General features: G+C 38.4%; 1 protein-coding gene across 1 annotated transcript; it reads right to left on the bottom strand.

The window, feature by feature from the left end:
* Positions 1 to 1,349: 1,349 nt before the first annotated feature.
* On the bottom strand, positions 1,350 to 19,650 carry DNA2 (DNA replication helicase/nuclease 2). Its single transcript, XM_074924358.1, has 21 exons — positions 19,640 to 19,650; positions 18,566 to 18,745; positions 17,349 to 17,532; positions 15,817 to 15,962; positions 14,149 to 14,274; positions 13,049 to 13,268; positions 12,403 to 12,520; positions 11,959 to 12,124; positions 10,524 to 10,718; positions 9,353 to 9,583; positions 8,755 to 8,871; positions 8,555 to 8,664; positions 7,505 to 7,614; positions 6,316 to 6,540; positions 5,102 to 5,295; positions 4,905 to 4,994; positions 4,625 to 4,817; positions 3,101 to 3,190; positions 2,323 to 2,505; positions 2,045 to 2,191; positions 1,350 to 1,406 (listed from the first exon to the last, which is right to left on the bottom strand). Exons 1-21 carry the CDS (start codon positions 19,648 to 19,650, stop codon positions 1,350 to 1,352), a joined length of 3,093 nt encoding a protein of 1,030 aa, XP_074780459.1.
* Between the last annotated feature and the right edge of the window lie 802 nt (positions 19,651 to 20,452).

The following is a 20,452-nucleotide window of genomic DNA, read 5'->3' as shown; positions in this document are numbered from 1 at the left end:
TGTTATTATGAAATCACTACTGTAATGAGTATATTTTTTTGATCTTTTGAAAGACCAAAGCACATACAGTTGAGGAAGCATGTATCTTCATCTGAAAAAGAATATCCTGTCAACTATCCAAATTTTTTGCACTGTTCAAAATATTTGTATAATACAAAAACAAAGTATTAAAAAATATAAACAACTATAACAAAACCAAACATTAAATTTTTATTATTTCAAACATTACAAAAGTTAGGGAGCAGTTTAAAAGAGTGAAAATGCCCACACAACATCTAGAAGTTGTCTGCAACTATACGCACACAACCACTTGACACTGATCCAAGAGAAACAAATACTAATGACTTTGAAGAACCACAAAAAAAAAAGATTTTTCCACCAATCTTGGAAAGAAACTTCTCAATAATAGTCTAGAGTATGAGGTAGCAGAAAACTAGAAGAGATCTGTCAAGTAAAGGATATTTCGTATTATACATATACTATCATCTTTACAGAAAAACAGAACCTGAACATGTAAACTTGGTCATCGAGCTGCATCTCTAGTTTTGTTTTTTGGAATTATTTTTTTTGAAGACAAGACTACAGATCAGATAACTGAAACCGGATTTTTACTATGGTGTGCAGCTGGGCAGTATTTCACTTCAACAGATTCATCTGCTAAATAAGTTAGTTCATAAAAGGGAATTAAGTGAATCAACATCACATTTCTCCCAGATGTATACAAAATCAAGGAAGTAGAAAAGTAATCAAGAGATCTTCATGAGAGATTAATTACATTAGGTATATAAATATAAATGACTTCACTATTTAAAAATGCAGAAGTACACTTTAAAGAATGTGAGGCTTTGAAGAAGGGGGAGAAGTTTTTTCTAATTTTCGAACAGCACAACAACACAGCATCTTAATTAGGAATTCTAATAAATGCAATTACTGTATGTAAACTACTTCTTAAAGTCTTTGAAACCAAAATGAGCCCAGAAAACTGTGACTCAGTGCAGCATTGATACAGTCCCCTGTGCCGCCTCAAGTGTTTCTCCATGTACTTATGCAGATAACTGCTTGTCAAGATAAAAGTGAATAATGAAGTAGCTATCCAGGATCCGAATGACCATAACACTTTTGTGTTTGTTACACATTCACTAGTACTAAAACGACCAGTTTAACAATCAGCTTAAAATGTGGACTGTTATTTTACTCAAAGAAAACCTTTAAAATAATCAAATGTTATTTCTATTTTGGCTTCATTCAGATTAACCAGTGCACATCAGCACTTGTACCCCCCTTAACTAGTTATTTACATTCAGCAGCACCAGAAGAAGATACACAAACACCTTTAAAACTCCTCACAATCATAAAATGTTACACTTGAAGATACTTTCATGAGCCCCTGCCGGAAGATTGAAGATGTAGCAAGTTAAGGAAGCATTTTGATATAAGGTATTACCTGCACAAAACCACAAAACTTGTTTCAATACATATCAGTGTTTGCAAAAAAAGCAGCTAACGAGGTCTTTCCTATTTAAATAGGTGATGGAGAGAGCCATAGCTAGAGCAACCTCAGTACACTGCTGAAGGAAAAAAAAAAAAAAAAAAAAAAAACCACACCAAGTCACCTGAAAGTTTCACCACTCCCCATCCCAGCAACATCTTTCATGAACTGTTCTCTCACCAGATGTGTTTAAATGCATGGTACTTCCAAGGAAAACAAATCACACTGACATTAAGATGCCAAAAAACTAGGATGACAAAAAAAAAATATGCAAAAGCATTAAACATGCGGGCCTCAAAATTAATTTTGTCAAAATTGACTTACAAATCAGCACGGATTTTTATTTCTACTTCTGAAGACACTGAAGGTTCTAGATCCATCCATTACCTTGATCTCAAGTATATCTGACATATTTAATTGGCACATTTTGTACTGTGTTGCCAATCAGTGTCACAAGCATAACCTAAATTATTTATCTTCCCATCCTTGTCTCAAGTCTCAACCAGTCAATCTTACCCTTCCCCTTTCACAAAACAGCGTGGAGAAAAAGGATATCATTGCCTCAGACTGCAAGTGGCAGAGCAGCTTCTCTAAGGGAGGATAGCGGCACAGGGATGGAACGCAGCCCACCATGATTAGTTTGTGCTTGGCTCTTGTGATAGCAACATTAAGACGTCGCCAGTCCTTCAGGAGGGCGCCAAGCTGTTAAATAAACATAATATGCTTTTATGGTTCTTACTTGAAATTCAGGATTTCGTGTAGATGGATGCATTTTGAAAATGAGGGTTTTAACTATTAAAATGACTGAAACAAAATTAACATGACCAACTTACATTGTCATCATTACTGTTCCTAACAAAAGATACAATTATGATACTTTTGTCTCTTCCTTGGTATTTGTCTACTGTGTTGACTTCCACTCTGTTCTCCTTCAATTTTCCCATCAAATCAGTGATTGTTTTTAGTTGATGTCTGTACGGTGATATAATGCCAATATCTGAAGACTTACAGCCTGCCTAAATGAAGAAGAAACAGAACAAAAATCCTGTCACTGCAGTTAGCTCAGGATACTCATTACTGTCACAAGACCCTCAAGGTTTTTCTTAATTTTTGTTTTGTTAATAAGTGCTACAAGATACTACATCTACACTAAGTTGTCAGTGGAACTTTATGTATAACTGGTACTCACTAAAGAAAGTAGAAAATATTGGTTACTGCAAGCTCCCAAGCTTGCACAATGACAGATAGCCTTGAAATCCTCATTTTTCTTCCCTCAAACTGAGGTGTACATTCAGAACTCCTAGTCTGTACTAGTCCTGAAGTTGACCAGATGAAATAAGGAAGAAAGGCAAATACTCTCCCCTCCCTCACAAGGAAGTTCACATCTCTTAAAAGAATTTGGCATCCAGGGTTTTTTTGCATCCCAAATCCAACCAGGCAAGGGACAGGGAACTGACTGCAGATCTCAAGCTCCTCACTGTACTGACATAGAGCCAACCTCTAATTTATTCTTCAATTTATTCCTCAAAGAATAACCCAATACATAAAGTGGTCATTACTATAGCAATAGAAAAGCCGTCCCTCAGAACAATGTAATAAAGTAAAAGATACCTTAATAAATAAGGATGTGAGGAGGAGTACTAGTTTAGCTTCTGTCACATTACTTACACCACCTTTTTCTGCATGTTCTGGTGCTGGGACCTTTAGAAAAATAAACAAAAAATAATGACTCTTGCGGTCTACAATGGCATACTATATTCTGATCCCTAACTCGCTGTATCGTATGTGTTTTTACGTGAACAGTTTTACAAAAAAAATAAGGCTAAATGCGCAATTTTAGATAATCTAAGCATCTATAATGTAACTTCAGAATACTGCATTTGCAAAACAAGTTGAAACAATCTCTAAGGTCCTTTCCAACCCAAACCTGTCTAAGGTTCTAGCCTGAAGTCTCAACAAAACCAAGAGTATTTTGGAAAGTGAAACTTTTTTGTTGGTTCTACAAACAGAACAGCTGTCTTATAGTCAAGATGGGTTTTCCAGGGAATTAAAAAAAAATTGAAATGGAACAGAAACTTGAGCTTCCCCATTACCAGTTTTGGTACAAGTAATAGGTGAACAGTGGATAAGCCAGTTTCCTATTGGAACAAACCTTTTGCCCAGGACAAACTGTCTGCTTTTTCTGTGAAAGGCACAGCAGCTATCGAGGCATTCCTGCTAAAGGTCGCCCAGTTTAGTTCAGGCATTTTTAGCAATTTCTCCAAGTCACTAAAATAAAGACTGTGTTTCTTCTCAGATCACTGAGTAGATACTATCAGAACTGTTACTGAAAAAAAAATATTCTGTAGAATGTCCTGGAGAGCAGAGATTGGAGAGTTCTTTCCAAAGTCAGCACAAAAGATCATCAGTCAAGACAATTATTGTCAAAATGTAGTATTAACAGGAATCAACATAAAACCTGTTAAAGAGGAATATTGACTCAAATCTTCATAACCCAGTCACTAACTACAGTGACAGCAAGTACCAGAGATCAAAAATACGTACTAATTAATATTTTTCCACATGCATTTAAACTCTTCCTCATTTTACTTAGAAGTCTGGAGTTTTTGTATAATTCTTATCCACTCAAGTTTTATTTTTCTGGCAAAATTTTGAGTCTCGTGAAAGGACACACCTAAACCAACTTATTCCTCCCTCACACTTCAGTGTATAAAATGTCTGCAAAATTCAGTGGAGAATTATAACGATTCCTGCCCCTGGCACAGAGCTTAGACACCACTGACCCTCACCCGCTGGAAATGAGATCATTCTGTGGTTGCAGGGGCATCCACTGTGACGACACATCGAGCTACATTCCATACATGAGAACAAAGTTTGTAGTACATTCAATTTTTTCTGAAATATTATCTGAATTAAACTTTACAGCTGCTCTTAGATGCAGTGTTTTCAGCAGTTGTACCACCCCAACTGATCATCTATACTAACAGCATTTTTACGTGTTGCACATTTTACTAAATAATCGTTTTTTAGTTACACATTTTACCATACCCAAGCTGTATGAAGTTTTACATGTTAACTGTATTGAGAACTTGCATCACAAATACAATTTTGAGAGAAGAACATAACAGACTTTACCTTTTCTGTGTTCAGAAAACATACAGGTGTGTCTGGATCAAGTACTTCTTTCAACCATGTTTTTGATGCATCTGCAAGCTCCAGTTTCAACTTTTTTAGGTTGGGCAAGCTCACAGTGGCATTTGACACCTTCTCTGAGCCACATTCCAGTTTGCCTTCATACACTAACGTGTTACTCAATGACATAATTTTACTAAAGATTTAAAAAATAAGAAAAGGTGTCAAATCTTATGGTTTCAATCCCACTTTAAAACTCCAGTGAAATAAACGTTTAAAATACCTATTCATTCTGTATTGCACAGTTAACTGGACAACAGCATTTTGGTTTTGTTCCAGCCTTTTAAATAAGCTTTCACTCATGCCAAGATCTCTGTTACAAAACAAAAACCAAAACACAGAAGTGTGTCAGTCAAAACATTCCAAGAGCCTTCCCAGAATTCATGTTACTAATAGTTGTCCAGCAACATTTTATTTTACCTTGCTTCTGCATTCAGTACAAGTGGAGGCAGCTGCTGATGATCCCCCACCAGCACAAACCTTTTGGAGCAGAACAGTGGGCCCAGACAGATGAGCTGGCTTATTTGGGAAGCTTCATCAACTATACAGAAATCAAATTGCTTCTGAACAAAGATGGGGTGATTTACTCCCATGCAAGACGTTGCTACCACTGGCTGAAAGATACAATTTACATCCTTTAGCACTATGTTTTCCAGGTTAAAATTTAAAAAAAAAAATCCCATTAAACTAAACTAAAATGTAAAATAAATCAAATTATTAATACTTGAAATGGACCAGCACACCTTACACACACATTGGCCTCACATGCTCTTGCACTGATTGCAAGTGACAAACAAAAAAAACTTTAGAGCAAGTTGTAGCAGATAACTTGTTCCTGCCCTGTGTTCAGAGCGATATCAGGTTCTATGCATATACCATTCATAAAGGGTGCTGAAATGACTACTGTAGAAAATTGTGGTTTGGGGTTTAAGTTCCAAAGAGACAATAAAACAGCAGCAGCACGGTTCTTCCCACTGCTGTGCTTCCACTGCAATCCAAAATGACTAAAATACAAAACGTTAAGTCACTTCCCTCGGGATTTCAGTCATTCCCCTGCACTGTCTATTAACAAAAAGTGGCAGCCTTTGTAAAACTGGCATTTACTCCAATTTCCATAAAGTTTCATTCTTTCAATGAGTTTAATTTAAAGCTGCCACTGACTCAGTTTACTCGGTTCCCATTACGGTTTGCATTAACAGTCACAAAGGCAGCACCGATCTTTAAGTCAAAAAATGGGGTTTGCCAGTTGTCCAACAAGTACAAGTGGGAGGGGAAAAAAGGACAAACAGCAGCAATAGGTGAGTGAAGATAGAGAAGGTTGCAGCAATTAATCACCACTCCCACACAGATCTCAGATGAAAAGCACTGGAGTCTTCGGGACTTATTACTTACAATTATAAGTTATTTTGTGTGGACATAAACAATGCTTTTCAACTTTCAAACTGTTAATGTTGGTCATTATTGGCTATAAAGAAATTGAAGGGATGCGGAGATCAAGTACCTCTTTTCGCTCAGATTTTGTACAGCTGTAACGTATCCTTAGGATGGGTTCCTACTCTGCAGCATCCAAACACCCAGAATAGTAATGTAATTATCCTTAATAATTTGCAGGGCTAGCAAAAAACACTTCTCACCTGACTGCTATAGACCTCTTCCAAATCTGTTACAGATTTAATTGACTTGGACCTGCAAATTTCTTCTTCTGTAAATTTCCGTATATCTGGATGAACCTTCTGAGCTCGCCCCAAGCGCAAGAAGCCAACTTTGAATTTGGCCAACTTTAGCAGGATATTGTCTACAGCAGTGTGTGTAAAACTCGTCAGAAGAACACTGAAGCCACAAGCAGAAAGAATTCTCACCTAACGGGTGATGAAGCGAAAGAAAAGAGAAAGTTATTAACAAGAATCAGCAATACGATGTTTGACTAGATAAGAAGTTTTGGAGGGAACCAAGTATGACTTTGTTTTTATCAGTCCTTCTGGCCAGACCTGCCAGTTTGCTATTGTCAAAGCAACCCGGGCAGCAGACCTGACGGTTCTCAGCAGCAGCAGGCTCACCGCGCCTGCTGCAAACGGAGCGCTGACAACATCCACACACGCTCGCAAACCGCAGCTGCGAGGAAGGAACCGAACCCCAAAGATCCCCCCACACGGTAAGAACAAGTCAGGCAGCCCGTTCCCACACACACTGTTCTCCATGACAATTCAGCCGCAACACATTCAGCAGAATGAGCTGATCTGATAATAGCAGCAGCTGCTTGCTCTCCAGCCTCCTCTTTCCCCACAAGATGATGACAACTGGAAGTGAGAGGACATTGCTATTTCAAGAAACTCGTTCGGCCCACAGCCTGATTCCAGTATGCTCCCAGAGTCTGTTCCTGGGGAAAGGGAACCAAGTAGAGACGGCTAGCAGGCTGCCCAGAGCTTCAGCACCATGACTTTATACAGTTTATGGTGGACAAGTTACTGATTTCCCCAAGCAGTGCCTGTTTTGAGCTGTAACTTAGGATTTGAGGACTTGATATTTGGAGCCAAAGAATTTTACATTAAAGTGTCACAGAAATGGTTAAATATCACACTTCAATCTCCTCCCTCCTACATATACTCCTACACAAGTAAAAGAAAATCCTGCTCCACAATATACATTTTAGTTCTACCAAATATAAGTTCTTAAGAAAAAAGAAATGTGTTTTCATTGCAATTACACAGATATCAGTAGACTAAGTCATGACTTTTTTTTAGACAGGACACTTTATACAGTTTGTTTAATGCTATCCTCTAAATCTCACCCCAAAAATTTAAACATCAAGGTACACAGTCTTACTAGAGCGCATATTGTAGTAGTTTTTCCTGTTCCAGGCATACCCACAATAAGTGTGTAGTCTTCTGAAAGTAGCACTTGCTTCATCGCCTGTTTCTGAGGCTTATTTAAACCTTTGAGAAGAAAAATAAAAATGTCTACTCTTGATAATTATTGTAATAACTGCTGAAGTTAATAAAACAAAACTAGAGTTTCCTTCTCCACTAAAGCCCTTAAAGAAACGAATTGAGCAGAGGAATTCCGTAGGTTCTAATGAATGATATTAAACATAATACACAAAACGCATATTTCTAGGACTGTAGAGCAGACCCTCTACTAAATCACTTAAGACATTTTTATTCTTAGACCTTCTTGTGACTTTTTTTCCCTCAATATCCTAAATGGCTGACTCCATGTGATACTGTGCACAGGCATTTCTATTTTATCATATCCACTTTCACATTCAGACATACATACTGCTCACAGCTAAGGGAAATGAGATGCACGTATAGCATCACCTTGTTTAGAAGTAACGTTATATCAGAGCTGTTTTTCCCCAGTGATGCAAACAAGTACTACGTTCCTCCTCTTTGGACTATGTAAAGCTCAAGTGAAAAAATAAGCCTTCAGACTGAGTTTTTATAAAAAGTTCTATTTGCTCTAAGAGAATTCAGTGAAATTTCTGTTTTCACAGACAACTCTGTCAGAAAACAATGAAATATTTTCACCAAATGAGACACTGCCACATATCTAAACAAATTTTGTTTTTAAAGAAAAAAGCACCACAAAGCATCACACACTACAGAGAAATCAAGTCAGCAAGAGTGATTATACAAGTGAATGCTTACACTAAAACCCATCTCCTTCCATTCCCTCAAAGTCTGCTTCCTCTATCCTAAGAGCCTTCGCCATTCCTTTCTTCTGTAAACATTAGCAAGGCAATCATACGGCACAGTGTTTGAAACTGCAAGCTGACCCCAAAGCAGGAAACCCCCCATACATTTAATGCGATATATGCTTTGGCTATAGAGACCTACTACCAAATAGAGGATTTGGGAAAAAGTGACTTTGTACCCTTTAAAATATTTGCAACGGTTTCCTTTGCTTCTGGAGGAAGGACAGAGCTCAAATGCTGAATAAAACGTGGTTTGTGGAAGTCAATTATCAAGTTGCGGAGCCTTTCACTGTGGATAAAAAGAAACAAGAAAGACTCATCAGTTGAGAAGCTTTATCCAGAAATACTGAAAGTGTGATATTAATTTGATTTTTCATACCTGACTTGGGAATCTTTCATCAGTTTAGAAAGGTTTTCAAAAGGAACTCCTATACCAAAATCTCCTTCTTCGTGATCCAACCTAAATATGGTGTTCTTAGGGAGCTTTGACAAATTCCTGAAAGATGACAGGAACATGGACAAAATTCCGTTTACAAGCTGTACGCTGAGGATTACAGTCTCAGTAGTAAGTGTTAAATGATATCTTCCAGAGGTCCCAAAGTGAAACAACAGCTAGAAGAAACACACTACTAACTGATCTAAAACAAACATGATCAGAGCCAATTTAAAGGCCATATAGTCTGAATAATGAAAATTACTATTAACACAGTAACCACTGTATCCAAAGAGTCTCGTGTCAGAGACATAAGGAAACCGAGTTTGCAAGCATGCTTTTATTCCAACAACCTACTTAAATAGACAGGTATGTACACTGACCAAGCAGTGACATTTTCCATCAAGGTAAGAGAATTTCTGAAGGGTACTTCCCCAATTCCAGCGAAAGTCAGAACACATCAGAGCTTTTTGAACACCTAGAAGTACCCTTCCTGAAGCCAGTATCATAGTGTCCTCAAATATTTGTCCTTTTGTCCCATTACCTGCCCAACAAACAGGAGACTTTTGTCACACCGACTTCTCTAACATAGCCAGTAGCCAAACCAAGTAAACCATTTTCCTCTCCACTCACAACCACTCGATCACCAACCAACAGGTTTGTTCCAGGTATAACGCCGTTTCTACGTTGGAAGAAGTGTAGATACTGTCCCTCAGAAATTTCCTGCACTTCATCAACTCTAATCATGTTTCCAACACAGTCTCCAGCCTTCTCTCTGAAGATATTAGAAAAAGAAATATATTTTAATATTAAGATCCTCTCAGTAATATAAAAAAACCCCACAAGTGAAAGAGCCATACCACCCACAACCAATCATCAGAACCAAAATACAAAAAAGAACCCACAAAAAAATACCCCCAAAACACACACAAGAAACAGGAAGATTAAATAGTCACTTCACAATAGTCACTTTGACCAGAAAAGGATTGTAAAAATATGTAGAAACCTTATACTTGTTCAAAGAACAGACTCCAATATTTTGGCTAAATTTATTTGTAATTTTCTTTTAAAAACAAAAATACAGGCATGTATGGATCCATTTCACTAAGATGTTCCGTGTTCGCTTATGGAGTTGCTTGTTTCACTTCAAACAACTCAGGTGCATTTCGCTTCTACAGATGTCTTGAAATGAGCCTACAAACTGCCAAATATTTTTCCACAGCTGCTAGACTAGGTGATGTATAATAACATAGTACTTCAGCCAACAAGAGCCCTTAGTCTGCTTTTATCCACATGCACAGCCACGCCTAAGAGCGTGGTTCAAAACACATCCCTGTGTCAAGTAAACTCTCAGGAAGCCACCAGCAAGCTGGGCTCACAGTCAGCACCCAGCCTCAGCCCCAGAGGCACAAACAGAATGATACAAATTCTACTTCTGAAAACTGAGGCTGCAGTTCACTGCTTTCTACGTGTGACTTAACAACAAAAAAACAAATATCATATTGCAAATACAAACCCAGTAAATCTATTAGGCTAATGTTTCCATTAGGTCACATCCCACAAAAAACCTACCTATGCAAGTAGCATATGTGACTATTTCTACAAGCACTAGAAAACATCTAGTTTTCTGCTAAGTGAAAACACAAGTTGGTAATGCCTCGTTTCCAGTTATTGAAGGGAGCAGCATTTGTACCAGGTTAGACATTACACCTTACCTTTCCATGGAAGGCATCATCCATATATTTTTATATCCCTTTTTACCCTCTCCACTTTGCAGCTCCAGGGTCAACATTAGATACCACAGGCTGAAATACTCCAAGTGGGAAGGTTTCAAGTGCCGGGTCTCTGTTTCAATAACCGGTACCATAGCAGGAGGAAAAGACACACTGGCCATCTTTTGTTCTACAGCTCTAGATAAAGAACCAAACACAGGAAAAACTCATATCTTTTTTCCTTGCAAGTCTATGTGTACATAATACCAATCTAAATATATACTGTAACATACCAGATAGATTAATTTATCATCACTGAAACAAAGTTGAATCTGTATCCTTTGTTCACATGAACAATCTCATATTAGTAACTTGATATCATCTCTGTGATTTTTGAATTAAGGACAATAAGTTAGTCGAAGCCCAATTAAAGACATTTCAAAGACAGTACTGTATACATTTAGATAGTTGATTTTTTCTTTCTTTTTTGGTACCATATGAATACCATATTGAGATTTATCTAAGCAAAGGGGATTTAATAGTTAATACACAAGCAGACAAGTCAATTTATCTCAGAACTAAATATCAAGACATTATACCTAATCATGTACACAAAATACAAAGAGAAAATTATTAGTTCAGAAGTTAATAGTTGCCCAGTTAGTAATAATCCTGTTGCTAAAACAACTGAATATTAGAAGCAATATTTCATAAAAACTAGGTTACAAAAGCATATTATGTATGTCCACAAAGCTAGCTCCCACAACATACTTTTACCCCTACAATTTTAAAAACAATCAGGCATTATATTTACATAAAATCACCTCTAAAGCTCTCCTGTTCTAACATCTCATTTGATCTCTTCAGTACACAATTTGTTCTGGGTTTTGTGCAGCATAAAAACAATACTAAAAAATTTTTTAAAGCAATAATGCTATGTGAAAATTTATCAAATATTTACTCATGTCTTCTCTTTAACAGGAGATGCACTAACACTTCAGCCGAGGATTATCATTATCATTACTTGTGTGATACCCCACAGGGAAACAACCTTCTACAGTCAGAGAGCTGTTGTCCAGCCATGCATAATTCAGCCTCCTAAGACAGCACATTTCAAAGAGCTGCAAAAATATAGCTTTTTCAAACCATAATTATTAACTTAGATATGACAGAAATCTGTTATCGTCATCAACTATTTTGTTGAGACATCTCAGATTTTGTCTTGCAACAAGTGTATCTGAGCAAACACATCAAGTCTCTGAGCTCAGGGACTTGCACTATAAAAGTTGCAGTGGGGTCTATGGAACGTTCTTTTGGGGTGCAAGAGTCCTCAATAAAGGAAAAGAGATACTGTCAACCATGACAGTGAAATCACAGTATCAAAAGTTACAATTGTTCAAGCTTATTTTAAAAAACACAAGTCAAACTTTTTTTTTACCTGCTATATAGAAAGCAATTGTGTATTTGGGAGCAATATTTACAGGCTTGACTGTCATCGATTACAGGAGGCAAAGCAGCAAGCTGTGAACGCTCTTTTCCCACAGCAGATTTATACGTACTGTGCGTTAAGTAGAAGGCCACATGATTTCTTAACTTCATTAATTCTGTCAAGAAAAGAACAAACTTTGTTTTGTTTTGTTTGTAATACTTTCTAACTCAAAAGTAACTAGGCATCAGCTTTTTAGTCGGTTAAGAAGTGAGTATTCACATATAGCAAAGTCCTAGTCAAGTTTTTAACATAATCTTACTGGAATTAGTAACATTAAAACAAGTGATTACCTCTCTAAGTACAGATACATTCATGAGAGTAAACTTTCTATTACTAAAGTGTTTCATTTTAATGAAGATAATTATGGTTTCTGGGGAAGGGAAACAACTTTACCTCTTCGGTCCATGCGAGTTCCTGAAACAGGGTACATAGTACCAGTTTTAAGATAAAGAAGAAATCCAGCTTCAGGATCTACTCTCCGTTCTAAGTTCATCAATGTATAAAGAATAACCTGCAAATATTAAATATAAACTTATTACAATGTATTAAAACCAAAATACATTATAAGCTGTATTTAGTTTTTCCATCCTTTATATGGTTAAGCGGCCACTAGTATCACAAGTAACCTAGAAGCTGTAAGTCGTAAGCACCTAACCAAGGATTAAAAGGCATCTTCCTTAAAACCTTGTAACAAGGCTACTACCTCTAGATCAGGCCAGCTATCTGGAAGGATGCACGACACCAATTCCTGAAGCAGTCTGCCTCAACCTGAATGTAGTAAGAGGAGACTACAAACCAGATATTTCAGGATAAAAACTATAAATGTGTTTGGAAGTGGGAAATGTATATACTTCTCACTCCTCAGTTCACTTTCATTTTATTTCAGCAGCCTTGGGCATGCCAGGATCAGCCACCACCCATAAATCTAGACTATACTACATACAAAGCGTCTGACATTCATAAGACAAAATAGGTCATCTAATAAAATAAAAAAGTATGCATAGCCAACAACAGTGAAATTAGACATTTGGTTTTTTACCTGACTTCTGTGCTCTATGGAATTAGATTCCTTGCCAGACTTGAGCTCTAAGGGCATTATCCTGGACTGTACTCCAGACTGGCGATGGATTTTCACTCTGGCTGTAACATCAATCTTTCCCTTTAACCCAAACCTGGGAGACCAGATGTTCTCTTCAATGTCTAAGATATCTACAATCTCTATCTTAGAAGACAAATCTTCTGGTTTGTCATGACTTGACCTAGGAAGAATGTTAAGTCAGAAGTTAACAATTTCCCTTAATTCTTAATATTCAAATATTAGAATGCATTGTAATTAAATACATCTTTTGCATTACAGGTGCTCTTTAGGTATGACCTTTGGAAACAAAGCACAACGAGTCTCAGTCAAACTATCTTCCCATTAACAGAGAAAGTATCATATCAGGAAGTTACTTTAAATTGCACATTGGCATGCAGTTTTGCTACTCACCTTAATTTCAAAGTTTAAAGAGAATCTTAAACTGGTTTTAATATTTTTTTTCTTTTCTGAATAATCATACCCTAAAATACTTTGTTTCTTCGAAACGTTTAATAATATACTCTAGAAAGTAGCATACGGATTTTACTCAGACCTGCCATTTCACTGAAACTTTAAACACCGTGGGGCTATTACAATTAATAGCAAGAAGTTATAGAAAAGAAGAGTTCAGCAGCAGCTGAGTAAAATCACCATGTCACTGATAAACTGTTATCTTAGTGAAGAAGTACATTTGATCAACAAATAGTTTCTCATTCTGATTTGTAGTCTTTCACATATCTACAGTAACTTCTAGCTTAGATAGTATATCAAATATGCTTCCTTTTGTAATTACTAACATTTCTACTTCCTACCACACTCTTCTCAAGGATTTTAAGTCCAATAAGATCTTTACGTCAGTTCACCCTCAGTCTTAACATCTTCCCTGGTACTCACAATGGCAGATAAACATGCAGCTCTCTAGCTATTTTGGCAGTGAGGCCATGAATTGGCTTCATATCAATGAACAGATTTGCGTTAAAAGTCTTACTCTAAAAATTAAAAGTAAAACAAACAAAATATACAAGGTAGAATGGTTCTAGTTTTTAATTTTGGCTTCTTACAGTTTTAGTTGCATTTTATTTTGGTTAGACGGATTATGCAAGAAGTCTTCTGCCCATTTGAAAAACGATGGCAAATATTCTTCCACTTCCTGCATTATTTCCATTTGTTTGAGATTTAAGTGATACCTAAAAAATAAAGCCATGCACATTAAGGAGACAGAAATATTAGATCTGCTATTGGTACAAGATTTTGCCTCAAGTAACAACAAGATTAATGAAATAACTTTCAAGTTTTAATAAACATCCATAAATCGTAGATGAGAGATTCATTAAGGTTCAACTCGACTAATTCATAGAACTATAACTGAACATCCATTTCAGGAGACAGAATACACCATGTTAGTTTCTGACGTAACTTTTGAAACAAGAGGCGTAGCACAATGAAAGCATCAGTACAGTAGATGTGATGAAACAAAGATAATAGTTAGACTGCAAGAAAGGAGTACCAGACTCATACATACGTTTTAAAATGGCTATTCCTATGCTTTATGCAAAATTGAAAACACTAAAAAAAATTTTTAAAAGACCTTTGCTTTTTGTCTGAATACACTGATGTGCTACTTGTTCTTCACATACATTTTTGACAGGCTTCAGATCATTTTACTTGGAAAGGAATCATGATCCTCTGCAGTTGCTAGTTACAAATACACAAGAAAGCAGAAGTCTCATTACACAGAACCTAATCATGTGGCATTAGATAATTAAGTGCCAGCATTCACTGGAAATATCATTATTCTACAGCAACAAAGAAATACAAGTGCATTTTGCACTAAAAGATTTATACAAGTGCAAATGACCACAGCCAGCCGACTTACATAACTTACTTTTAAATCCCAACAAATAGCAGTCTACGTATGCAAAGAGGAATTGCAAATCAACAGTTTCAAACAGAGGCCCAGAGTGACACAAAAGCCTCTAAGTGATCTTACTGATCACAGTCCAAAACAGCTACCCTCTTAACAGAGCTAGAGTAATACATCTGGTTACAGTTTTAACTTCCAGCTCATCCGTAGCTAACAAATACTGGCATTGCCCAACATACAATTTATAATATTCTAGATATAATATTTTTTTATATGACTTGAATTAGATTTGAAATCAAGTCTGCAATAAAATCTTAAAACCACATTGCCATTTTCTAATGGAAATGTAATGTCTATTTATTTGGCTACCATTTGTCAGCTTTGCAGAGAAAATAAGTTAAAGGTTGTCTAACAAGTGAGCCATTAAGTAACTTGATAAAGTATATGAAAACATCAAACATCTCAATGCTTGGTCAGTCACATGTTTCTAGTTCATCTCCTGAGGATCAAAATTAATTATGTTTGTCACATTTAACTCAGCTTTGGGAGATGCCTGGAAATCTAATGTTACAGCCATAAGCACTTCAACCTACTTGGACTGAAAGAAAAAACACTAACTACATAGTTACTCCAGAAGCATGGTTCAGATCTATAGAAGTAGCTCAGCAGGGAAGACAAATTAAGTTACATTACGAAACAGGGAATCATCTTACTAAAAAGATACCCAAGTTTCATTAAGCAAGGTCATTTGCCAGAATATTCTCCCAATACTAGTGCTATGTTTTTTAAAGTAGAACTGTACCTGCTAGTTCAAGTGTCCCTACTCTGTCTTCCAAACATAAAAGACACCTGCAATGTTACTTACATTTCTCTGAGATACTTTTGTCCGTACACAATTTTATTTGCTAGTTCTTCTACTTTTTCTCGTGCCAAGTTATTCGTTACCGATTGCTGGAAAATTTCATGAAGAATTGTACCAACGAGTGTTTGACGTGAACCAGACTCTGAGCCCTGCAGAAGATGTTATATAACACACATACACACATGAAGATTTACACCTACTTCATACCAACTTTTCTATTAAATTTCTGAGTTTTATTTGCTGCACATGATGGACTGCTCTTATTTAATGGCAAGATCATTAGAGCATCCACCTCGCTAACTAATATCCATTCAAACCTGATGGTGGAAACAGCCAAATTGAAGTGGATCTCTCCTATTGTTTCATCTCTCAATTTTATCCCAACCCTGATAATGTTACGATACAATCTTTATGTGACTGACAGGTGAGAAACAAAGGCACAGATTAAAATTAATCTTGATCAAATTTTGCCTGTGGCCAGTATTAACAGAAGTATTTCTTAACGCAAATACTTACTTCATAGTCTTACAGATACTATTTTTTGCATGAGTCAGTTTTTTCTGTTACCAATCTGCACAGAATTATTCCAAGTATCACCAAAATGCCTCAGAAACCCATCACCAGGACTGGGCTCTGTAGACTCAAGAATTGAAAGTGGTAGTGAGTTACAACCTCTGCAAGAGCCACCACCAAACAACTGGAAATCTAATCATTGTGGTTTAAGTACATACTGGTATCTTTTGCAGACCTGGCACCTGGGGGTTGCACTCACCACTGGTGAGTGGTGTTACCCCAGGGTTAGGACCCTCTGCATTGTCCCTTCCAAATGATTAGTTTACTCTCATTACTCTGCTAATGAAGGGCTGACACCATTTCACAATCTTAATCTCCTGTACTTAATTTTCTTGTTTCAGGCCCAGGCTCCCAGGTAGCCTGATTACCACTCCATTATGATTCCCTTTCCCATTTGGATGTATAATCCTACTATATCTGGAAGTTTTCCTCAGCTGAAACTCACAGCTGTTGCTTCTCTGCCATCCACATATCAGTAAGGACACTACCACAAGAAACTTCTCTTTCCAAGTTCCAGCAGCTGGATTCAGATTCCAGAGTTAATCCACACCCATTCTTAACAGAATTGGCTGATTTTTTTCAGAGACTTCTACGTTGGCTGAGTGTGGTTACTTTTTTATATGGTCAACAAGAGCCACATTCGTCACAAAGGATTCACATCCACACAAAATGTGGCAAGAGATTCTGAAAAGTGTTGCCAGAATTTTAAGTGGGAAGACCATTTCTTAGTCTCACTAGCTATATTAAGAATACAGAATTATATCAGCCACAATTCTCAAAAACCTCAAGATGTTCAGAGGCAATTTTCATTCTAAATTGTTCTATGTTATAAACGCCATGAATAGCTAATGTCAATATTTTACAACATAGCATCTCAGCCAGTTTTAGTATTGAGCTAAACCACCAGCCTCAGTGGAACAGTGACCCACCGAGACGCTTGATGCTCTAGAATTAACACTTACCCTAAACCTTTCGCTCAGCACTGCTCTTCTCATACACCGAATACTATTTGATATTGTAGTGCCAGAAAGCAGCAGATCTGGGTAAAGAACCAGGTATCCAGACTGTTGATTTATGACCCAGGTACCGGAGCTACATTCCCCTTCTAAATGAATGATGTCTCCTGGAACAACCGGCACAGACTCCCTATAACACAACACATTTGAACAACCATTTGCAAGTTATGGACACAAGGTGTTAGAAATTAGACATTAATATATCAAATTCAACATACTTTGAAGCAGGCTATTGTGATTCTTTTTTAAGAAGTTGATCTAAATAAATTCTGAAAGTAAATAAAGGAATTTTTACTGACAAAACTTTGATAGCTTTAAGTACTGGATCACGCATCAGGACAGCCTGAACGTAGGGGGAATACTGCTGACTTCAGGTTATTCCAGATCCATGTACCGAGTCACTTCAGTATTGTTATGTTTTATATTGACATACTACTTTTTCATTACATGAGATCTACCTTTTTACTTAACAATTCTGCTTGTTTGAGCAGCTCAGCAAAACCTAAAAATGTATTTATTGATTTAGAAGGGTCAGTGTTCAAGATCTTTTATATATTTTTCCTTCAAGAAATGGAGCCTTATACTTTTCTCCCATCTTTCAGGTCTGCATGCAAATGAAAAGCAGTGCCAATTAGCTTGTGCATGCCCATGTGTTTCAAAAGAGCTGGTCTTTTCTTCAACCCACCACGCAACACGCAAACACCTAAATTAGAATCCTATCCTTACTTGAAAAAACTTTTGCAATAGAGCTCAAGCTAAGGTGATTTTAAGAGATTGAAAAAAACCTGACATTTTACAGACATAGCTTTGTACCTTTATGTGTACAATGAGCATACATCATTTAGAACACTTCTCATTATTGCAAGACAACACTTTAAGAAAATAGCTTGCTTTGAGCCTATTGTCTTGCTGTTTGTTAGTACAAGGACAAAATTTTAAGGTAGCCATAATCACACAACACAAGTTACATGACATCAGTCCTCTCAAGATGAATATTCGTTACAGTAATATCCCGAAAATATTGAGTTAGATTAAGGTTGTTTCATCATTTTGTACCACTTTTAAGACAGTAACGCTCATCTCAAAGGCAACACAAAGAAAATTGACTTAATAATCCAGTATTTCATCCTGTCTTCAGACATCTACATTTCTGTATGGATTACCAGCCATTCCTAAGAATGCACAGTTGTGTATCTTCCAGTGACTCAGATGCTGTAATTGTCAAGTGTTTCTCAGGGTCACTTCCATTTCTCTGTATTACGCTGACGTCCAACACACGGTATCTGTTGTTCAACCCATTTCTAAGTATTGTGTCAGGGGAGCCAGTCACTTTCTTCTGAAAGCTGAAGTAGCAATTCATTAATACAAAGACATGACACTATTTGAAAATAGCCAACCCATACCCAAGAAGAGGGAAAGTTTCATGTATAACCCCAACTGTAACCCTCTTCAATTTTTACATATATATATATATTTAGCAGGTCTTTATAGTTCTATACAGGCAGTGTAGGAAAACTTCTCTCTGGTAATGTTTCCACGTTTTCTCTTTGGGTGACAGCGATGAAAAACAAGCATTCAGACATATAGACATAAGGAAGGAGACATAAATATTAAGTTAGTTGCTATTTATTGCAGCTAGGGCTCTTCCTTTTGGTGTCCATATATCTGTACTCACTCAGAAGTTAATTATAATGGCACTGCAACCTGTGCTTGTGAGAAAGCCTGTGTCTCTTTGAACACTGTAAACCACAGAAGAATCTCCACAATCACCCAAGCACATCAAACACAAAGAACTTTTTCCCCCTTAACCCCAACATAATCAGAAGGTTCAGTTTTCACCTGGCCCACAGCTAAAGTTTCAGATAGAGAGTTCAGGCCAGCCGCTCCCCTGACACCGAAGGTACCTGCCGGCGCCGCAGGGCACAGGCAAGGGCAGAGCTCGCACCAGGCGCCCGCAGCCCGGCCGCAGCCCGCCCCGCCCAGCGCGAATACCAGTTACTCGTTGAGCAACGGTTCTCACTCGTTACTCCGGGCAGTGCCCAGCGCTTCCCAAGCCCGTGCCGCCCCGTCCCCGCTCCGGCGGCCCTCAGGACCCCTTTCCACCTTCCCGCGCCCGGAGGGGCCGGGAGAGGCGCAAAGCGCGGGAAGTAACTTGAAATTTCAAAACCCGGCGCTCGCGGCCGTTCCCGCCCACTTTACTCATCACACACAGAGACAGAGAGACACTCGGTCGCTACCTCTCCGCCATGAGCGGGCCTGCCACCGCCGCGCACGGCTCGTCCCGCCTCAGCTCCGCAACCGGGCCCCGACACCAGCAGACGCGGACCCCCCGCCCCCCCGCCCGGCGCCTCACAAGAGCCCGCCACCCGCCGGCGCGCATGCGCACAACCGCCGCCTTCCCCGCCCGCCCCGCGAAGCCCCGCCCCTCACGGCTCCCCGCGCGGCCACTGGCTGGGCCGGCGCCAGCGCAGCCAATGGGGGCGCCGGGAGGGCGGTCCTCCGCCGGAGGGGCCGGAGGCGCGAAGCGGCCGCCGGGGCCGTGCCGGAGCGGGCGGTTCTCCGCCCGACCCGCCCTTTGTCTCCACAGCACCGAGTGCGCCTACCACCGCGACCCCTCCTATGGTACCAGTGCAGAAGCATGAGATAAATCAGATGTGCCTTTTGCTCCCAGCTGCTTATGGATGAATCTCAGCCCGAGAATCGAACTTCTTCTCTGAGAAGAACTTGTTCTTACAGTCGGTGCCGTTCACTGACAGGTTTGCAGAGGTAGTACACAAGTTTCAGATATGCAGATTTCCTTAATTTGCTTTTTTTCGGCCACAAAACCACCCCTTCAGCAAAGCATTCTGGTTTGCAGGCCACTTCTGGCAAAGACTGAGGGACACATGTATTAAATATACCCCTAATACATCACCGCATGACTGTTCTGTAGTTTAAACATCAGGAAAATTATGTATTAAAAGAGTTTAGTCTTGCATCTCTTTAATGTTACCAGACATTGGGAAACGGTATGAGGCTCCAGACAGTTCTGGCCAACGGTTAGACATCCC

The sequence above is a fragment of the Athene noctua genome, chromosome 21 (genome assembly GCF_965140245.1).
Source record: "Athene noctua chromosome 21, bAthNoc1.hap1.1, whole genome shotgun sequence".
NCBI lineage: Eukaryota > Metazoa > Chordata > Aves > Strigiformes > Strigidae > Athene > Athene noctua.
The sequence above is the reverse complement of the archived record's forward strand: the minus strand, read 5'-3'. Positions and strand labels throughout refer to the sequence as shown.

Excerpts from the sequence above, each read along its gene's own strand:
- DNA2 (XM_074924358.1), bottom strand. Across the intron at positions 13,269-14,148 it reads AATAAAATGCAACTAAAACT|GTCAAGTCATGACAAACCAG; the intron begins GTAAGAAGCCAA and ends CATTCTTCCTAG. Across the intron at positions 8,665-8,754 it reads ATGAAAGATTCCCAAGTCAG|TGAAAGGCTCCGCAACTTGA; the intron begins GTATGAAAAATC and ends TTTTATCCACAG.